General features: G+C 36.0%; 1 protein-coding gene and 2 long non-coding RNA genes across 11 annotated transcripts; 2 read left to right on the top strand and 1 right to left on the bottom strand.

The window, feature by feature from the left end:
- The first annotated feature begins 281 nt into the window (after positions 1 to 281).
- On the top strand, positions 282 to 1,762 carry LOC116257883 (uncharacterized). The gene is made up of 2 exons (XR_004173494.2): positions 282 to 416; positions 1,421 to 1,762. It is a non-coding gene; the product is annotated as an uncharacterized LOC116257883 (long non-coding RNA).
- Positions 1,763 to 6,580: 4,818 nt separating this feature from the next.
- Positions 6,581 to 16,323, top strand: LOC116257501 (uncharacterized). Of its 9 annotated transcripts, none has more exons than XM_050078795.1 (4): positions 6,581 to 7,553; positions 10,348 to 10,402; positions 13,331 to 13,400; positions 13,621 to 13,942. In XM_050078795.1, the coding sequence occupies exons 1-4, from the start codon at positions 7,403 to 7,405 to the stop codon at positions 13,624 to 13,626; spliced, it is 282 nt and encodes a 93-aa protein (XP_049934752.1). In that variant the 5' UTR covers positions 6,581 to 7,402; the 3' UTR covers positions 13,627 to 13,942. The 9 variants fall into 9 exon arrangements, 3 of the variants coding, with proteins under 3 accessions (XP_049934752.1, XP_049934753.1, XP_049934751.1); XM_050078796.1 differs by having other exon boundaries at positions 10,363 to 10,402; XR_007573855.1 differs by lacking the exon at positions 10,348 to 10,402 and adding an exon at positions 15,956 to 16,323 and having other exon boundaries at positions 6,582 to 7,600; positions 13,621 to 14,619.
- Positions 7,224 to 10,339, bottom strand: LOC126410228 (uncharacterized). The gene is made up of 2 exons (XR_007573860.1): positions 8,089 to 10,339; positions 7,224 to 7,633 (listed from the first exon to the last, which is right to left on the bottom strand). It is a non-coding gene; the product is annotated as an uncharacterized LOC126410228 (long non-coding RNA).
- Positions 16,324 to 19,679: the final 3,356 nt, after the last annotated feature.

Genomic DNA, 19,679 nt, shown 5'->3' on the forward strand with positions numbered 1-19,679 from the left:
GTGTTATTGTTCCGATTGTCTAGCAATCCCTAAGGAGAGAGGAAAAGGGAAGGGGTCTTTATTTTACTCCCACGGTGGGATACTGCTCCAATTCACCTGAAGAATTTAAGCCAAAAACTAAATAAAATGGATGCTATATGCTAGTACAGTCGGTGACACCTAAAGATTCGGTTGGACTATAAATAGATGTTAACACTTTCACCTACCGTCAGTAACTCTCTCATTCTAGATAGGTCTCTACGTGTCACGCTTTGCCTTATAAATAGAACAAAGAGGAGATCTCATCCTTCACTTGTCCAATCTCCTATACCAGTTGCAGTTGGCACTTGCAATGAAGAGATTTTCCCTTCCCACCCTCTTTCTGGCCCTTCTCTTACTGCTCTCAGTGGCTTTTGCACGTGAACTAGTTCAAGAAAGTAAGAGCACATTCTGCTCTCTCTTCCTTTGCTTCGCCTTTGCCCTAAAACCATTATGTCACCTTTTTAACAGGCAATTGCACCACAATTTGCTTGATGTGATACCAAGAAGAATCCATTAGGCATGGTTGCTTCTGAAGAGGCAGTTTCACAACAGTAACATATTGTTACTGCCCTAAACTTGCCCAAAAAAGGTGAGCAGATTCATGGAATACTTGTTATATTAATGTTTCCTGAGTTTGCCTCATTTTTTGGGAAAAGTTTATTGGACAGTGGCAAAATGTTACTATGGCCAAACAGCATCTACCAGAATGAGTTGCCAGCACCACCCTGGTGTATGCATGCAATAGATATGTACCCGAAAACAAAAGGCTGGAGTAGGGCATTTTGGAAAATTTCCAAAAAAGGGACCTTTTTTAGCCTTTCAATTTTTTCATTATATTCGTTTCCTTATAAAAATAGTGCTCGTTTTACTTATTAAGAGTATGCTGGTCACTAACCACGCTGCACTAGGAGGTGCACATAACCAGCTTCAGGTTCCTAATGATTATTAATATTTGGCCGCGGTTATTAATATTTGGCCGCAAACATCCGGCCGGAGGTTATGCCTCCTATTTTTATTAAGGAAAAAATCAAGGAAATCAAAGAACAAAAAATGAAATTGAAAATTGGTGGGTGATCTTAACAGTTTGATCCCTCTTAGCTTCTTTCTGTTCTCAAGAGACCTAGCAGAGATGGCCAGGTAGGAGGCATGAGATAAGGCACATCTCTAGTTTGGTTGTCGTAGGCATTACTCTTCCTTATGGTGTTAAGATTGATGGAATTGACCATTTTTCTCCTTCTCTTTTCCTCTCTCTCCAAACACACACATGAGCATTACACACACTATATATATGTGTGTGTGTGTGTGGAGAGAGACTGCCATGCATTTGTGAATTTAAAATTGCATTTTAATTACTTGGCTAAACTCTTCCGTACGTGAATATGAATATTTGTGGACGCAGATGAAAAGGGTCCGCGACCGGAGGTTGGTGGAATGACCTCTGGATCATTAACTTACGCCGTCTGCTTATTATACTGCCCTCGCTGCTGCTTGAGGTTCTGCTGCTCCGAGGAGGAGTATGTTGAGTTCCTCAAAACTCAGAGTCTTCCCCCGAACTGAAGCTTCCTGATCTCTGTTTTCTGTTCTATGTGGTGATGATGCTTGTAGAGATGGTGCTTGCCAATAAGAAAGCGAGCATGCTTAAGAAGAGCATGCATGTAGGTCGTGGTTTTCCCGGTTCCTCTTGTTAATTAGCAATAAGTTCTCTGCACTTGTGCAATGAAACTAAATATATTCTGCTTAATGTTTGGGACTAGTTAATAATATTAAAAATTAGCGAGGAGAAGCACGATTTTCATTTCATGCACTTTAAAATTCTCCAAATTATAATTCATGGACACAATGAGTTCTTTGTTGCTGTGGCGCCCAATGTTGGTGAAGAACAATCCAAAGTTTTCCTGCGAACCTACGTCCCCGCAAAAATGTCTAAACTTTCTTAGGTGGGAAAACTCATATCATACACTGCCCATTGGATATTAAATAACAAAAGTTGTAATTGAATAAGCAAAATTTGTAGATTGAGAAATTTACGAAGCTGCTGAACTTTTAAATGCAACAACGTCTCACGTACCGTTTGAAAAATAATTACAAATAACTGCCTGAGTTATAAAAAACTTTACAAACACATGCTCCAGAAATAGTATAATAATTTTATCACTAATAAATAAAGAAAACTGCTTTAAACTATATTAAAAGTTTTTTACAATCTACAGTTTTTTGTTCTGACTTTCGTAGTTCAACCTTCCCTTTAACTACATTTATAACCCAAAGGACAGAAGGAGAGAGCGTGTGCATGAGAGATGTAAAATTGTTGAGGAATCTAAAGCATGTAATTTATTATTGTAAAGTATCATTTGATGAATAGTAAAATAGTTTTTGTATGTATATTTCCGTAATTCCCACAAAAGCATGTGGTTTTTGAGTTATTTTATAATCTCAGATGGCTATGTGTATTTTGTCGAACATGAGGGAGTCAATTGTAAATATGTAAAAGTAAGCGGTTATATGTAAGGTTTCCTTAGCTTCAAGGAGTGTTACAGGTATTATATTTCAGGATTCCCATGTCACAAGAAATATGATTTTCATAAATCCCGAGCCTCCATGGATTCAGATAGTATATTTCAAGATTAATAACCAGTCCACAGCAGGTTATATATCCGTCTAGTGTAGATTTAAATTTCTGAAGCTAACAGAATATGGAAAAAGCTTTTAAAGATAATGAAAATAAGACATGGTTTTTTTATCGTATGGTCAAAAATAGGGAAGAAAAAGTTCATTAGTTTTTGTAAAATGAGTGAAAACAATTTTATAAAATACCTATCTGCCCTTTTATTAAAAAAATATAATACCTGGCCCATATTCAGTTGCAGAGCCAAAAATTTTAGGATAAGGGGCACTATAGATATATATATATGTGTGTGTGTATGTGTGTGTGTGTGTGAAAATAAAGGAAATTTATAAAGGAGGTGTGGACAACTGCAGCACATATGTGGCTTTGCTACTGGTCATACCATGCTTAGGTGTCGAGCACTCTGAGTGGAATTTGAGTTCTGAACACTGGAACTAGTAATTTTCCGTTGGACATAAAACCATTATGTAGAACATAGAGTAATGGAGATTTTACTTATACTGTTTATGCGGAAATCCCATCTCATTGGAGTAGGCCTATTTCCTTCAGCCATAGATTCTTAGCCTTTTTTTTCCATCTATGTTGGGATTAGTTGAGTCTTGTCACTCTGGCAATGAAAATAAGTGGAATCCTTAGAATATGCCCATTTGCAGTCCTGGTTGCACAGTCGGCCAAGACATGATCGATCTACTGTGCTGGCCCTATGCATGACACATGCCCTTTTCTGCTGGGTCAATGGTGTGGGTGTCATGCAAAGCCAACATGTTGGGCCCAAACATTTGACCTTCTGATCAGGTGTAATTCTGATCAGGTGTAATTAAGGATATCGGGCCGAGCACCTGTCGGGTACCTTATACTCAAGTTGTAAAGATACTCAAGTTGTAAAGGGCCTGTGATCCGACTGCAGTTTCAGCCTAGCACAGCCAAAACTTTTGGAGCCTACCTGCCCCGAACATATAGCAGGCCAGGCTTGGGCCGATGAAGTGGGTGCAATGGGGGCTGTTAACGAGCCAAAAGGCTCTTTTTGACCTCACATAACTGTTTCTAATTTCTGAGTAGAACTGGGATCTTTCATCCTACTGTGTTCGTTAAAGTTAGCTAACCATAGGATTTGGACTTTTGAAACTGAGTGCAAGACTTCTTGGGGATGGAAAGTTGTTGTGTGGGCTAGAAGTCAAGATGGTTTTTAATACCTAATAATAGGAGTATGAGAATTAAGCAGCTAATGTGGTTCACATGTAATCTCCCGCATTTCACGTTCTTCAGGACAATGATAAACTCTGTTGTGGAGAAGAGAATGTTGTGAATCTGTGCGCAGGAACAATTTATCATAAAATCAGAAATAAGGGGGAGTCTCCATCTGCGTGTATTGTAAAGTGGCTAGTTCAATTTGGGATTTCAATTTGACGGCACTAAATTTTGATTTTATAATTAGAAGTTTTAGAAAATCCACCTAGAAATTAATGAAATTGGAATGAAAAATCCAATTCTAATTTACTTTGTAGTCTGAAATTTTGATTCCAAAATTGAAAATGATATGTTTGATAAAACATGAATTAAGATTATTAAAACCCTCGTAGCATGTGCCTTAAAAAGAAATGAAAAAATTATAAAATTCTGGAATTATAATTTCACCCTTAGTGTAGAATCACAATTCCAGGATTTTGATTAAAGAATGAACCTGTAATTGGAGAATCATAATTATTTGTTTGGTAGCACAATTCTCATTTCATAAAAAAAATAATTATAGAATTTCACAAGTCCGGCCAAATTAAACATCCCAAAGAAATTCATAAAAGGTATACAAAAGTCACATCAAACTTTTTTGTCTAAGTTTAGGACACCGCTGGTTACTTATTTCTGACTTAGTGAATCAATCACACTTGTAATCAATATAACAAAAAAAAAATCATTAAAAAAATCCACCATATGAACATTTATAATTATTTATGCTGCAGCAACAGTTTATAGTCTTTTTGGCAATCACAGTCACTTTTAACACTAAACTCTAAATTCACCGCAGCGTTTTTACATAGAATTATTAAAAAGCCAAAGATATTCACATGCTACGTCAAATGAGGTAATCAGGAGGAAACAGAGACATCTGGTAGTGCTAGATATCTATATTAGAAAACTTGAAACGAAAAAAAAAGAAAAAACAAAGAAACTCGTGTTTATTTAATGCGTGTTGAAGATTTATGTTCAGGCAAAAAATTTTACTTTTGAAACTAATTATTGTACATTCTTATGTAATCAAGGGTAAACTGGCCTGTCTTCTCACTAAACAGTTTAGGTTAGCTAAAAGAATAGGTTAACTATTTAAAAGGAACAAAAATGAACTCAAAAATAGTTAATAAGACAATGACTATTATGAAGCGGTATTAGTTTCTAATAAGAAAGTAAATGCTTAGAAAGGTGTACAATTGTGCGGGAACATGGTATTCCTTCCAAGTTCTAAAAATTAGCAACTCATATAAACCAAAAAAAATTAAGCGTGGTCTGGTTTCGTAATTATATAGGAGAACACAACTACAGATGTGTTAATGCAAATCAATTGTTCTTTATACGGCTAATTAATATTTTCATATTGTTAACACATATAAGTTTTTGTGTGGCTAAAAAATCAGTCACAGACTACTTTTTAAAATTTAATTGTTAAATTAGCAAAAAATTATCATTTTACCTTTTATAATTAATAACACTAATATTATGTTTAGCATTATCCTTGAAGGAATTGGCCTGATGGTCAGGCAGAGGCTGGTAGGTGTTCTATTTTCAAATCATCGAGATGTCAACTCTGTATTATAAAAGAAGAGCCACTAACGTGTAACTTGAAACATGAAAGAGGTGGCACTCGAAGTGCCGAAAGCATACTCTTCTTACAACAATGAAAATTTGGGTGGAAGGTTCACTTAGGATGAATTACTTTTTCATGCATACTCGAAATATGTGACATTGTTAGATTATTCTCTGGTGAGAGTTTAGGCTGCTCTCTTTTTATAAGAAAAGAATCAGGAATTATAACGTCTATGTACAGGAAGAGAAACGAAATGTAACATGAATGGACCACCTATGGTCAAAATACGCGTCACATTGTTAATATATATAATTAGAATGTCCGTTAAGAACTTTTTAACATTAATATGCCTAACCGCCTTTCCTACGTCAAAATGGTTCCCATACATTAATGCATGTCTCCTTTCTCAGTGTCATAATAAATATATAGACAGTGATCCATTTCTTCGGCGTGCTCGAGTACTAAGTCAAGGGCCTTATTAACTCAATGCTCGGTAGTAAATGTCAAAATTAAGGGTTGTTAATTACAGCCAATCTGTTGCAGTACATCCCAATGCGTACTTGGAATATGAAAGAAACCTAAAAAAACATGAAAGTTCTATCAGATTTTCTGCAGTTATTTGAATGTAAAATTTGATTTTCTTCAATATTCATGCGTATAACCCAATGGCAGATTTGGGGGTTTGGATAGCTTCTAGAGTTCCTTAGGTCGAATGGTTAAGCTACCATTTGGCGGACATGTATTAGGCTCCACACCAGTCACATAGATACAACCTTAGGCCCTATCAGGTCAGGAAATGTGTATAATGAGTCTGTTTCATTCTCTTGAAACAGGTCGATTGGATGGTAACACTGTCACTATAGATGAGACCTTTAAGCAACAAGAAGGGAGGACTTTGGCTCTCAATCGAGGTGGGCAGGAGTATAAATGGAGTACACACTTTAACTACATTAGTAAGGTGGGTAGGACTATAAATGGATTACCCATCACATTTTCAACTGCCCTAATACGTATCTGCGAAACTGGTTATGTGCACAGTCTTGTCTGTGCATATGAATGTGTAATAACCAAAATACCCTCAATAATATAAAAATGTATCATTAACTTCATTAATATATATAGTTAGATTCCTTTCATGAACTTTCTAATATTAATTTGGCTAACTGTATTTGTACATCGAAGTTGTTTCATACATGAATGCTTGTCCGCTATCCCTGGGTCATAATAAATACATAGATGTCCCTTTCATTTTCTCCAAGACAAGTCAGCAGCTTTATTTAATTCAAGTCGACATCAAAATTAAAGAGTTTGGAAAATGGGGGCGTTTTGATGACAATCCATAATCGATTTTTGGAGGTAAAAATAGTTTTTGCAACCGAAACACCATTTGATGATGAATGGTTGAAAGGAAAACACCAAGAAAAAATTGTTAATTAATGCCAAATAACTCAAGCCCCTCCTCATGCAGTGGAGGAAGTGTCAGTTTCTCTTTACTTCCACTTCCAGAAGAATTGTGGTGTATGCAGTGGAGGAAGTGTCAGTTTCTCTTTACTTCCACTTCCAGAAGAATTGTGGTGTCTAAGGAGAAGGGCGTCGCTTTTCCTTGCCAGAAACAAGGAGAGAGTGTCAAACCCTGGCCCCTCCTCATGCATTGAAGGAAGTTGTGGGTCTTCCTTTCCTTCAAAAAAATTGTGGTGTTTAAGGAGGACTTCATTTACCCTCGCCAGCAGCAACAAAAAGAAAAAATTGTCAATTAATGCTAGATTTGTTGGGTAGTGGTAGTGGCCAAGAGCACTACTCATTCAGTAAATGCAAGGGGGCCCACTTGTAGTTATGAGCTTTAATGTTCACCTAAAATCTCTCACTCACTGTAACCGCTGCTGGATTGGATTTGGGAAAAACATAAGGGGCTGGCTATTTATATCCAGCGAGACTAAGTAATATAATGTTGATTATATATGAGGAGCCCCTTAGAAGGAAACCCCAAAACTGACATACTCTTCAACTTCCTCTTCTTCCTCTTGTGCTGTTTTCTACAGGGACGAGTTCTACATGGAACTAAAGCTGTTGGTGATCTTACAGGCGACGACTTGCAACTTCCGCTGCATCGTAAGTTTCCTCAACAGTGGTATCAGAGCCATACGTATCGAATTCCAGTAAGTGAAATTCGATCTTGATCATAGTGAAGCCTGTGAAGATCATATTACCTGCGTGAGCATGCTAGTCGCCTATGTATTATGTTGTTTAATCTCTAGCTCTTGAAAATAGCGCATGCTAGGGTATATTGATTCGAAGCATGATATATGCTAGCCTTAATTAGTTGATGAATCTCTCTGGTTTCTGTATTACGCCTGAACTACGCATTCTCTTTTCCAATGATTCTGAGAAAACGCAAATAGAGCCTGCTCTGGTTGATGAATCTCTCTGGTTTCTGTATTACGCCTGAACTACGCATTCTCTTTTCCAATGATTCTGAGAAAACGCAAATAGAGCCTGCTCTGTTCCTAAATCGCTCCACCGCTATGTCAAGCACTATGAACTTGCGCCTCAGGCGAGCAGTTGCAAAGGTTGCACAGTCTGCTCTGCTCGACATACAGCAAACTCAAAACTAAACAAACACATAAGAGAGAAGAAAATATACAACCTTGGCTCACCGTATGCCGATTGAGAGTCCGACTCAACAGCCTCATGGTAAAGGACGGGATTCTTTCGTCTGACAAAAGCTGAGATTTTCTCATGCTGGTAGCAGAGAGTAAACTTAAGTAAAGGACGAAAACTGCTTTTGAAGCACTGCAAACCTCCTCTGTTGTTCCTCTGGGTCTACCGGTGCATCTCTGTTTCAACGAGAGCAGAGATTGAGAGGTTGTCCTCCTCAGGATGGCAGCACAGAAATGTCGAGAACTGAGGAGGAGGTAGCGGCGGCCTAAAGCGCCGGATGAACCCTAATCTGAAAAGGATGGCTCAAAGTTGCTCTCTGCTAGTCGAACTCTACCTTTGCCACCCTCTGTGCGGTAGAACTAGAATAGAACGACGACCTCACCGTGGCGGTGAAGGAAAACCGGGAGTGAATGCTTCTTGGCTCCGAACACCTGGCCGTAGATGGGCTCCATCCCCATTGCCAGGCCGGAGATGATGAAGAAGCCGGTGATGTTGGCGAAGCCGACGGCGGGCGAAACCCTAGCAAAGGGTTTTCAATGAGAGGCAAGAGAAGCTCTCGAGAGGAGAGAGAAGGAAACCGGTGAAATGAAGGAAAATCAAGCGCAAGGGGTTTTTATACCTGAAGTTTGAAGATTGCAAAATCAGTCCACCATTTCGGCCGTATTTTCAAAAACGCTGTTACTTTTTTAACAAATTAATGCGGAAACATGTTTGCTTAAAAGTTTTCAGAAAGAGGCTTGCGAAAGTTAATTTCGGTGTAAACCTAGAATTTTATATGAAATTGCGAAATGGTACCCTCTGAGCTATTATAAATTTCTGGAAGAGGGTTTCAGAAAATTGTTTTGCAATTTCGGCGGAGAAAGGAGATTTTATGTAGAATTGCATACAGGCACCACTCAAACTTATTAAAATTTTAGAAAAATGGTTCTGAAATTAACTTTGAAAATGAGAAGGAAAACTCGTGGTCTAAAATTTAATGTGAGTTTTGCTTGCTTTAAGTGATACATTCGAATATTATTTGTATTATAGTTCTATACTTGTTATAGAATTAATTTAGAAATGACTTCAAGAGTGGGAGCTTGAGACACGAAAACTGAAAAATGATTGGCAGCATATATGTTTACTTATGCAATTTTGTTATTTTTTGTGTGCAAGACCTAATGGCGGTATAAATCTTGTGTCGTATTTGAATATAGATATTATGTTGAAACACGTTCATATTGGATTTGAATTTGGATCATCTTTACTTGTTTAAATGCATATCAAGTATAGTGTTGATATTATTGTGTGTGGACCCACATTGGTATGATCTGAATCTAAATAATCATTTGGATTTTTGCTTTGGATCTTCTTATTGCTTAAGATCCATATTTGTATTCAATTTGAATCATGATATATTCAGATTTGAATTTGTTTGGATATTGGTTAAAAATCCATATCCTATTTATGTTAGTTCAAATACATGTTATTATACTTGCTTTACGAAATTCATCGTCATTTTGGGTTCATGCTGATACCAGATATGACCAAAACTTTGGTTTTATATAATCATTTTAGTTGTTCGATTTGGATCTCACACTAAATGTTGCACTCTTTTGGAGCATGATCTGATTTGGCTTGTTCAAGATTTATATCTTGTTTATATTATATCTAAACATATTTTGATGAACGTTGATTTTTAGATCTAATGGTTTTACAAGTTGGACATTTTTTCAATGTGAGTAGCACTAGAGTGCTATCAAATGAATTTATTTAGCTCCTTATGAAAGAATATTCTCAGGATAAAGATTATATTACGCTGTGTTTATCCTAGTTAAAAGGAATAATTATATTACTAAATGCTGAACACTCTTAGACATGGTGATATGCATATAGCATTGTGTTGGGTTGGTGATGAATTTAGATCCAGATTAAGTTGGTTGGATCATTGGCTCCAAATACTTGTACAGACACTAAATACAATATACCATCATGTTTGCCCTGTGGAAGGTAACACTCTCAAAGCATGATGAAAGTCTTATTAATGAAATATTTTATTTGAAGATTTGTTCTAGTACATGAAATTTTATTTGCCCTTATCAAAGATGGCTAGCATATATAAATTCAAATAATTTTAGAGTGCTATTGAACAAGACTTTATTTACTCCATTGCTGAGGTGAACTAGTTTTAAATGTATGTTTATGAGGTGTAATGTAACACTCTTGAACTGAAACTCATATGAGTTTGGAATGTCTTTATTTGGAGACTTGTTTTATTTAGGTGATGAATTAGTATGGATTCAGACATGCATCATCTCAAGGTAAAGAATTTTTTTCTTGTTGCACCTTGTTCAAGAATTGGGGTATTGTTTGATCCAAACATGGTTGTTGAAATCATGTTGTACAATATTTTATTTGGATCATTTGTGGTTTTAAATTCAGATTAGTTGCATTGTGGATGTTACTGGTTTGATCTGAATCTATATATTTGAATTGATGAATCCACATTGCATAAAGTTCAGCTTAAGATCTGAACTGATTTGGTTGGATATATGGAAAATACATATCCTATTTGCTTTGGTTCCAATATATGTTATGATGTTTGCTTTTGGATCCGATCATATTGTGATATTTGTTGTCATTCTGGATCCAAAGATCATTCTAAAGATCTAGTGAATAAAGCTTCAGTTGCTTATTTTATTAATAAAATGAATTTGTTTCAAGCATGGTCAAGAGATGTAAGATAACACTCTTGAACCAAAATTCATATGAGAATGTGTTTATTTGAAGCTTTATAGCACTAAAAGTGCTAGTACATGATAACTGGTTTTTCTTAAAAGAGAGATGAGTTAGCAACAATGTAAATATGGTTGTTGAATCGTATTATATAATATTTCAATGAAGATCATGTGTTTTAAATTCTTGTCAATGGTATTGTTGATATTAGTAGTTTGGATCTATGCTAATATAATATGAATTCATGTGACTTTTTGGAACTGGATCTATTTATTGCTTGAGATCCGCCTTACATACAGTTGTGATTCATATTTGAATTATATATTTGGATATACGGTTAAACATCCATATCCTGTTTCTATTAGATCCAAATATTTTATGTAATTTGTACATTTGTGGATCCAACTATGTTAGCATGCAATTAAGCTAGTTCTTGTTTGAGAATGAATTTGATTTAAATTTTTTGTCATGAGGTGTTAGATAACACTCATGGGTATAATGAGATCCACACTAACTAGATCCATATTGATATCTTGAGAGATATACAATGCTTGTTAAGTATATGTCTAGAATTTAAATAACATGTTTGTAAATGCATATGCATTGAATACCTATATAAGGTAGGGTATATGAAGTTTTATGCATGAGATTGGCATGAGATTGAGGTGTTTAAATAATTATACCAAAGATAATGATCCAGTGGAAAATCATATCGATCTACTGAATTATCTGATTTAATCAGAAGATCAGTTTGACAATGAACCGACTGAGGAACAGTTTGGCAATGAACCAATTGCATAACAGTTTGACAATAAACCGACTGTGGATCAATTTGGCAATGAACCAACTGCATAACAGTCTGGCAATGAACCGACTGGGGATCAATTTGGCAATGAACCAACTGAGCAAGATTCGTCCGAGGATCAGTGTGGTAATGAACCGTCTAGATCAATTTATGGATCAGTTAGGAAAATAACCAACTGAGTCCAATTCTTTATTCTTCAAACATTGATAATAGTCACAAAAGTCAATAGCTTCATGGTTATATTTGAATCATTGTTGCTTGCACAAAAGCTGACTATTCATTTGATGATCAAGTTTGATCGATTAAATATTCTAATAAGCGGTCAGGTAATGAACCGACTAAGAATCAGTTTAGTATTAAACGTTCGACTGAAGCTTATTAGTGATGTTAATGATCATCTTGTGGAATACATGAATAGAAATATTTGAATTATTTGAATTATTGTTGCATGCATGTATTGTCGAAGCTATGTATTGACCTCGATGAGTTAAATGAAACTCTTTTTATGAGAGAGTACATTGATGAAAACTATACAAGATGAAAAGTGCTTGTATAATAGACTATAAATTAATTGCTTATTCTGTTAAATAGTCATAATAAAGATTAGGAGTTGCTAATCAGGTTGATGACTATGTAAATATTTGATAAGTGGGAGCACACTTGAATATGCTCTTTGCTATGTTGGAAAACTTTATATTGTTTTGTCACATCTTAAAGCATTGCATGAATGCTTTGGAACTCCTGTTGCTAAAGGAGTTAAGTAATTGTGGAAAACAATAAAGGAAAAGTATATTATGAGCTTTCAATGTATATTAGTTTATGTACTGGACGTGATACAAGCTCTTAATTTGGCTTGTCAGTACACATTAAAGATGTCCAGGTTTGCCTTGTCTTAGGGCAATTAATTGTTTTTGGATACATGAATGAAACAAAGAAGTATTTATATGTTTGCGAGCATTTTTAGTAAAAGGAATTCCTATTGATATATTTGTTAAGCATGTAGCCCCCATGAGGCTAAGAAAATCCTGGTTTGCCTCTTTGTAAAGTGGTTGGAAAGTATCAAAGTTAATTTCATTGTTGAACAAGAAATTGTTGAACAAGAAGAGAATATGCAAAGTATGTTTCAAATGCTTACATGATTGCTAGCTTTATTATCAAGAGAATTCTTGATGATCTTTAAGTAAAGCTTATGGTCTACATAAGACTAAGTTTTAACATGTTACGATGAACATACTTGCGCATGAAGAAAACCTCATAACTAATGTACAATATATTGGATACTTGAAAGGTTGCGAAGGAAAAATCATTAAATGGAAAACCTTGTTGTAAACCTTGAATAAAGTTTGTGTTACGATGATGAAAAACCATGTAACTAAAGATCAAGAAAACCCACATATAGTGGATGCAAACTGGCGGTCTCATGGCCAAGTGGGAGATGTTGGGTAGTGGTAGTGGCCAAGAGCCTTACCCATTCATCTCGTAACTGCAAGGGGGCCCACTTGCAGTTACAAGCTTTAATGCTCACCTAAAATCTCTCACTCACTGTAACCGCTGCTGAATTTAGGGAAAACCTAAGGGGCTGGCTATTTATATCCAGTGAGACTAAGTAATATAATGTTGATTACACAAGAGGAGCCCCTTAGAAGGAAACCCCAAAACTGACATACTCTTCAACTTCCTCCTCTTCCTCTTGTGTTGTTTTCTACAGGGACGAGTTCTATATGGAACTAAAGCCATTGGTGATCTTACAGGCGACGACTTGCAACTTCCACTGCATTGTAAGTTTCCTCAACAAGATTTACCTTGGCCCTCCTCGTGTTGTGAAAGATTGTTCGGGCTTGGCTTAACCCACTCTTCTTGTACCAAAGAAACAGTTAAAATAGAACTTTTTAAAAATTTTAAACATGTTTGAAAACCATCCAAGCCTTAAGAATAAACTTTTCAAAGTTTTTGCCATGCGGTAAATTTTCAATATATTTACATGTAATTTTTTTTCAGCCATGACCGAAGCTGGCCCAGCAACTGCCTACATGAGCCATGCATGTGGCTCTGCCGGGCCTGAGTAGGTTCAGACATGAACACCTCTGTCGGCGGTGGCCTGCATCAGGTTGGGCCTTATTTGATTGGAGAAAGGGATTAATGTCTGCTCGGTAAGTCATGGCATCGATTCAAATTAGCTGCCATGCTAGAAATCTAGATCTAGTGGCTGGATTTAAGAAATCTAGATCTAGATTTATGCTAATTTTTCTTAGCATAAGACTTTATCATTTGTTTGCAACTTTGTTGATTTCTTAATCAATATTACTTGAGAGTTAGTTGATTTGGGATTTGGAAGAGGCGATCATCCCTATTGCTGCATCAGGTAAGGGAGCATTTCAATTAATGATTTGAATGTACCTTTAATTACCATATCTTATGTATCTGATGTTCGTATGTGCAAATTCAAATTTGAATTTGAAATTAAAAATCTGGATCCCACTTTTAAATGCATAAATTTATCCCAATCTCACTTTCAAATATGCAACCTAATTCAGACTGCAATATTTTCATATATTAAAACTAAATCCAAATGTGAAATGATATTTTTGTTGGGCAATAAGTTTATTTTTATGTCTAATATATATCTTTTTTTGATATCTAATCCGAATTCGTATCCAATGACATCCTTAGGTGGATCTCATTCTCCACATTGATTTTTAATCCCATTTTCCACATTGATCCTTAAAGGTATACTGAAAAGGGCGCTTCGGTTTAAAAAAAAAAAAATCAGTGAAAGCACGTGAACTGTCTGCACGCCAATTGTTGAAGTGTGTTAAAAGAACATTTTTTAACATCCATATTGCTTATGCATGGCATGAACCATTTAACAAATGAGCTAAGATGGGACTAGGGCTGGGCATCAGCGTGGGCTGGGCTGGCCCAAGGCTCAACAAAAGCAGGGTCAGGCTGGCCCGAAGCCCCAGCCAGCTGCTCAATCTCAACCTGCTTAATTCTTAGGTGAGTTTGACCATCAACTTTGTACCCATCAGTTATCCAGTTGGACGTCCACCCTTATTTGAAAATCGTTAAGCTTTTATTATTTCAATATCTCAAAAAATCCCCTAAACTAGGGGATGCATTGATAATTAGGATATTGTCTATAACACACTAACTCAAATTAGTGGCTGGTAGGTGGTTGATCACTGGTTCAAGAGGCATATTTAGACTATGGCCTTTTCAACATCCTTTGCACTAGTAGAGTAGAAAGATTGTACTAGTCAATGTGCATTAAGGGTTTTTATCCAGTTTTAAACCCCGTGGGGTGATTTGATCATGAGAACAATAATATGTTATGCCATAAAGATTTAGGCAGATTCTTGAGACATTGTTATATACTACTTTATCAATTAACCTAATTCTTAAGACATACATATTAGGTAGATTCATGAAACATTGTTATATAGTATTCTATCAATTAACCCGACTATAAATAGATGTTACACTTTCAACTACCGTCAGTAACTCCCTCCTTCTATATAGATCTCTACGTGTCATGCTTGACCTTATAAATATAGCATAGGGAATATCTCATTCTTCGCTCATCCAATCTTCTTACACAGGTTGCACGCAGTTGGCACTTGCAATGAAGCAAGATTCCTTTCCATCTTTTTTCTGGGCCTTTTCTTCCTGCTCTCCGTGCCTTTTGCACTCAACTTGTTTAAGAAAATAAGAGCATGTTCAGCTGTGTCTTTCTGTACTTCCCCTTTCTCCCAAAACCATTAGCCACCAACAGTAGATCAATGCATCTCACCCTGTTAACAGGCAAATGCACCACAATTTTCTTGATGTGGCATTGAGAAAGATGTATTAGGCATGGTTGTTTCTTAAGAGGCCGTTTGACAATAGTGACGTATTGTTATTGTCCTATCGATCCATTAAAAAAAAAGAGAAGATTTATAGAACACTTGTTATAGTGTTATATGAATTTGGCCCATTTTATTGAACATGTTTAAGTGAGAGTAACGTTGCTATTGCCAAACAACCTTAACAGAATGAGTTGCGTGTACTACCTTGGTTTGCCACTGCGTAGGGGCCACAAGATGAAGTGTATCTCTTATTTGGTTGTATAGGCATTACTCTTCCTTATGACTATGGTGTAGAGGTAGATGGATCAGTTGAGAGCATCTCGCTTCCACTCCGTCTCCAAACACACACATATGCATGCTCGTTAAAATATATATATATATATATATATATATATATATATATATATATATATATATATATATATATAGCAATTTTAATGACTTGACTAAACTCTTCCGTACGTGAATATGAATATTTATGGACGCAGATGAAAAGGGTCCGGGACCGGAGGTTGGTGGAATGACCTCTGGATCATTAACTTACGCCGTCTACTTATTATACTGCCCTCGTTGCTGCTTAAGGTTCTGCTGCTCTGAGGAGGAGTATGTTGAGTTCCTCAAAACTCAGAGTCTTCCCCCGAACTGAAGCTTCCTGATCTCTGTTTCCTCGTCTGTATGATAATGATGATCGTAGAGATGGAGCTTGTCAATAAGAAAGCAAGCATGCTTATTGCTTGGCAGAAGAGCGTGCACGTAAGTCGTGAATTTCCTGGTTCTTCCTGTTAGCAATTAGAACAATATTTACGTCTATGGTCTGTGTACTTGTGCAATGAAATTAAATATATGTTCTGCTTAATGTTTGGTGCTAGTTAAAAATTTAAAGAGGTGAAGCATGATTTTCTTTTCATGTAACTTTAAAACTTTTGCAGACTATAATTCCTGGACAAAATGAGTTCCTGGTTGGTCTGGCACCCAGTGTTGGTGAAGAACAACCGAAAGTTTTCCTGCGATTCTTGGTCTCCTTAAAATGTCTAAACTTTTTCAGGTGGGAAAACACATATCATACACTGCCTATGGGATATTACATGATAAAAGTTGTAATTTAATAAGAAAAATTCATATTTTGAGAAATTTACAAAGCTGCTGAACTTATAAATGCAACAACGTCCCATCTATGGGATATCTCAGGTAGCTACGCATATTTTCTCGAACATGGGGGAGTTATTTGTAATAATGTAAAGGTAAGTGGCTATATGTAAGTTTTAATTCCTTATCTTCAAGAAATAGTACGGCTTCCATATTTCAGGATTCCCATGTCATAGGAAATATGATTTTCAAAAATCCCGAGCATCCATGGATTCAGATGGTATATTTCAAGATTAATAAGCAGTCCACAGCAGGTTATAATGATAAATGCTTTTAAAGATATTGGAAATAAGACATGTCCGTTTTAATGGGAAAATTGGCAAGAAAAGTTTGTCTCAAAAAATGTCTGAAATAAACATTTTTTATAAAACTGCTCCTTTCTAAAAAACAATTAGAATACCAAGCTTATACTTGAAGCCATAAATTTTGGGCTGACAGGCACCATTTCAAAAATAAGCATACCTTAAAACAGTAGTGAAACCCTTTCAGGAATAAAACTAATAGTACTGACAAAAAATTCTGGTTCTGCCATTACCTTAAAGAGCACAAATATATACATAAGTCTGGTAACTGCCCATACCAGACAATATGCGGATCAGCTACTCCTTATACTTAGGTGTGAGACGTCCTCTATAATAAGTATAGTTAATTACGAGAACATATAGCAATGAAGAATTTCCTTCCCATTTAATGGAATAGATTAAAAGAATAGAATATGTAGAAAACCAAACAAGCTCAAAGCAAGAACAGAAACACCGCCGTAATGCCACAATGATTAGGCCATTGAGTTTCAAAAGAGTAAAAGAAGCAAACTAGCTCTCTACTCTCCACTTGGGCAAGAATAGCAGACATTCAACACACCTCGACAAGATTACAATTAATAACAACGACTCTATTCAGCAGATCACCCAAGCAATCTCTGCCCCCTCCATCTTTTGGCCGGTGAAAACATTTTTCATTTTTTTCGTCTTCGTCGGCTGCTATATAAAATGGGAATTAACAAGAGCAGAAAGGGAAATGGCGGAGAGCGCCATTTATATGGGGCAGAATAAAGAAATGTTTTTCAGGAGATGTATTTTCTACGGAACTGGGAACTCATTGGGAAAAAGAAGACTTTCTCGCGAGTGGGTTTTTTAGAGGTTCTTTGGCAAGAATATTTGATGAATTTGGGCAAATTCATGGACACTTAGTTTTATTATTTCATGAATCTATTTCAATTTTAAAATAAATTTGTTAAACTAATTACCAAATGACCCGTTGGGTTTTTTTTTAACTAATCCTCTTCTATCTCGTAAAATCAGTTGCATACAGAGTAACGTCACTACTACAAAAGCAGAAGTTGGCTTCAATGCAGAAAGAAGTAGCTTATACTGCAACGAAAATGCCATGCATTACAGAACTTGACCAATTGTGATGCCTAGATGAGGTGCATCACAGTACCATTACCCTTTCCTTGAGGGGTATCATAAGGTAATAAGACAAATTATATGGGTCCTTGAGGGTAAGTGCTCACACAAGCACAACCATAAACTCTCTTACCTAACTCACCGGTTCATTTAGAAAAAAAAGTAATTTACAAATAACCTCATAAATTTTCACATATTTATGCATAAGACTTAACATTTGGGAACTTAAAATGGATACTTCAGTTTATAAAATAAGTTACAGGAACGAACTTTATGAATGAAAAGTGTTAAATATATTTGGAAAGACTATTCTAGAATCACTAACAAATAAGTCGCTGAAAAGGAATAAATTAGTTTCATAAACCTCATTTGTTTAGTCCAACTCCCTAGAATTTTCATCCATCTTATCTTTCTGTAACTACCAACTCACTTTTGAGTTTGGACCTTTGGTTTGGGTGACCATAACCCACCCTCTAACACTTCCGGCTCTATCTCAAAAAAGGCTAGGTTCATTAGGACAACTAACTGTTTAACAACCTTTTTTATAGGTCCATCAAGATCTATCACAATCTATATTACATAACTTAACTTTTAAGGTGTTTAAATTCACCACCTTTAAGGCATACACATCCCCACATATGAAACCCAAGTCCTAGTGTTGAACTGTGCTTTGGTACCACTATAACGACCCGATTCTGATTTTAAGTCAGATTTAAAAAACTTTCTGTAACTTTGAGGCGGATTCCTTCTCATGCGCATGTTGCGTTATCTCTTCAACGATGCGTTTTATCTCTTGAGATGCCTGTCTCCTAGAGAGATGTGCCCATGATTTATAAATGTCTCCTGTGTCATTTCGAAACATGACGAGTGGAACGAGAGAGAGTGAGGTGTTGGTGTCGTGGATGTAAGTTGTAATGAGCGAACCATGCACGTTAGTTTCCGTTTATTTTTTCATGGTTTTATTTTATCTACAGTTGGGTAGTATAGAAAGCAGAACAACTAGGTAGAATAGTTGTGGCACCCACGATTTTGAACTCATGTTTTTCCAAGATAACCAAAATTTAATTATTCTCACAAAAATGGCAGTGGTAGAGGTATTTTCACTTTTTCTTCCGTTTTTCTAATATTTAATGCTTAAAAATTTCCAATGACGAGCTCGTGAGGGTTTAGGGTCCATACCTTTATTGACAAAAAAAAGGGTATGTACATTAATGGAAAAATTGGGAAGCATTAAAGATGTGAATTGTGAGATCCACAGTAGATTTGGATCTTACTAGCATAAAAAAACAAAAAAAAATCATGAAAGGTTGTTAGTTAAAGGAATGACCTGTTGTACGTCTTCTTGTTGTGTTTATGTGAATGATACAAAATACAACACAAGAACAACACAACACACTAATTCAGCATTTGTTTTTACATGTAATCACAAGGCATGACACAAGGTATCAGCATAAATCTAAACACACACTATACTAAAATGTTAAGCACACTTGGCCGGCCAAAGGGCCATATATATACATGACAAAAAAACTGAAAAATGACTCTTGGTGATTCCACTATGATCATAATTGACATTTGCATTAAAAACAAAAAACTGAAAATTAAAGTAGGCAAGCAGCAAGCTAAAGGAGCACTAGTAATGCAAGATGAAATTATTGGG

Source organism: Nymphaea colorata, chromosome 7 (genome assembly GCF_008831285.2).
Source record: "Nymphaea colorata isolate Beijing-Zhang1983 chromosome 7, ASM883128v2, whole genome shotgun sequence".
In the NCBI taxonomy this organism is placed as follows: Eukaryota; Viridiplantae; Streptophyta; class Magnoliopsida; order Nymphaeales; family Nymphaeaceae; genus Nymphaea; species Nymphaea colorata.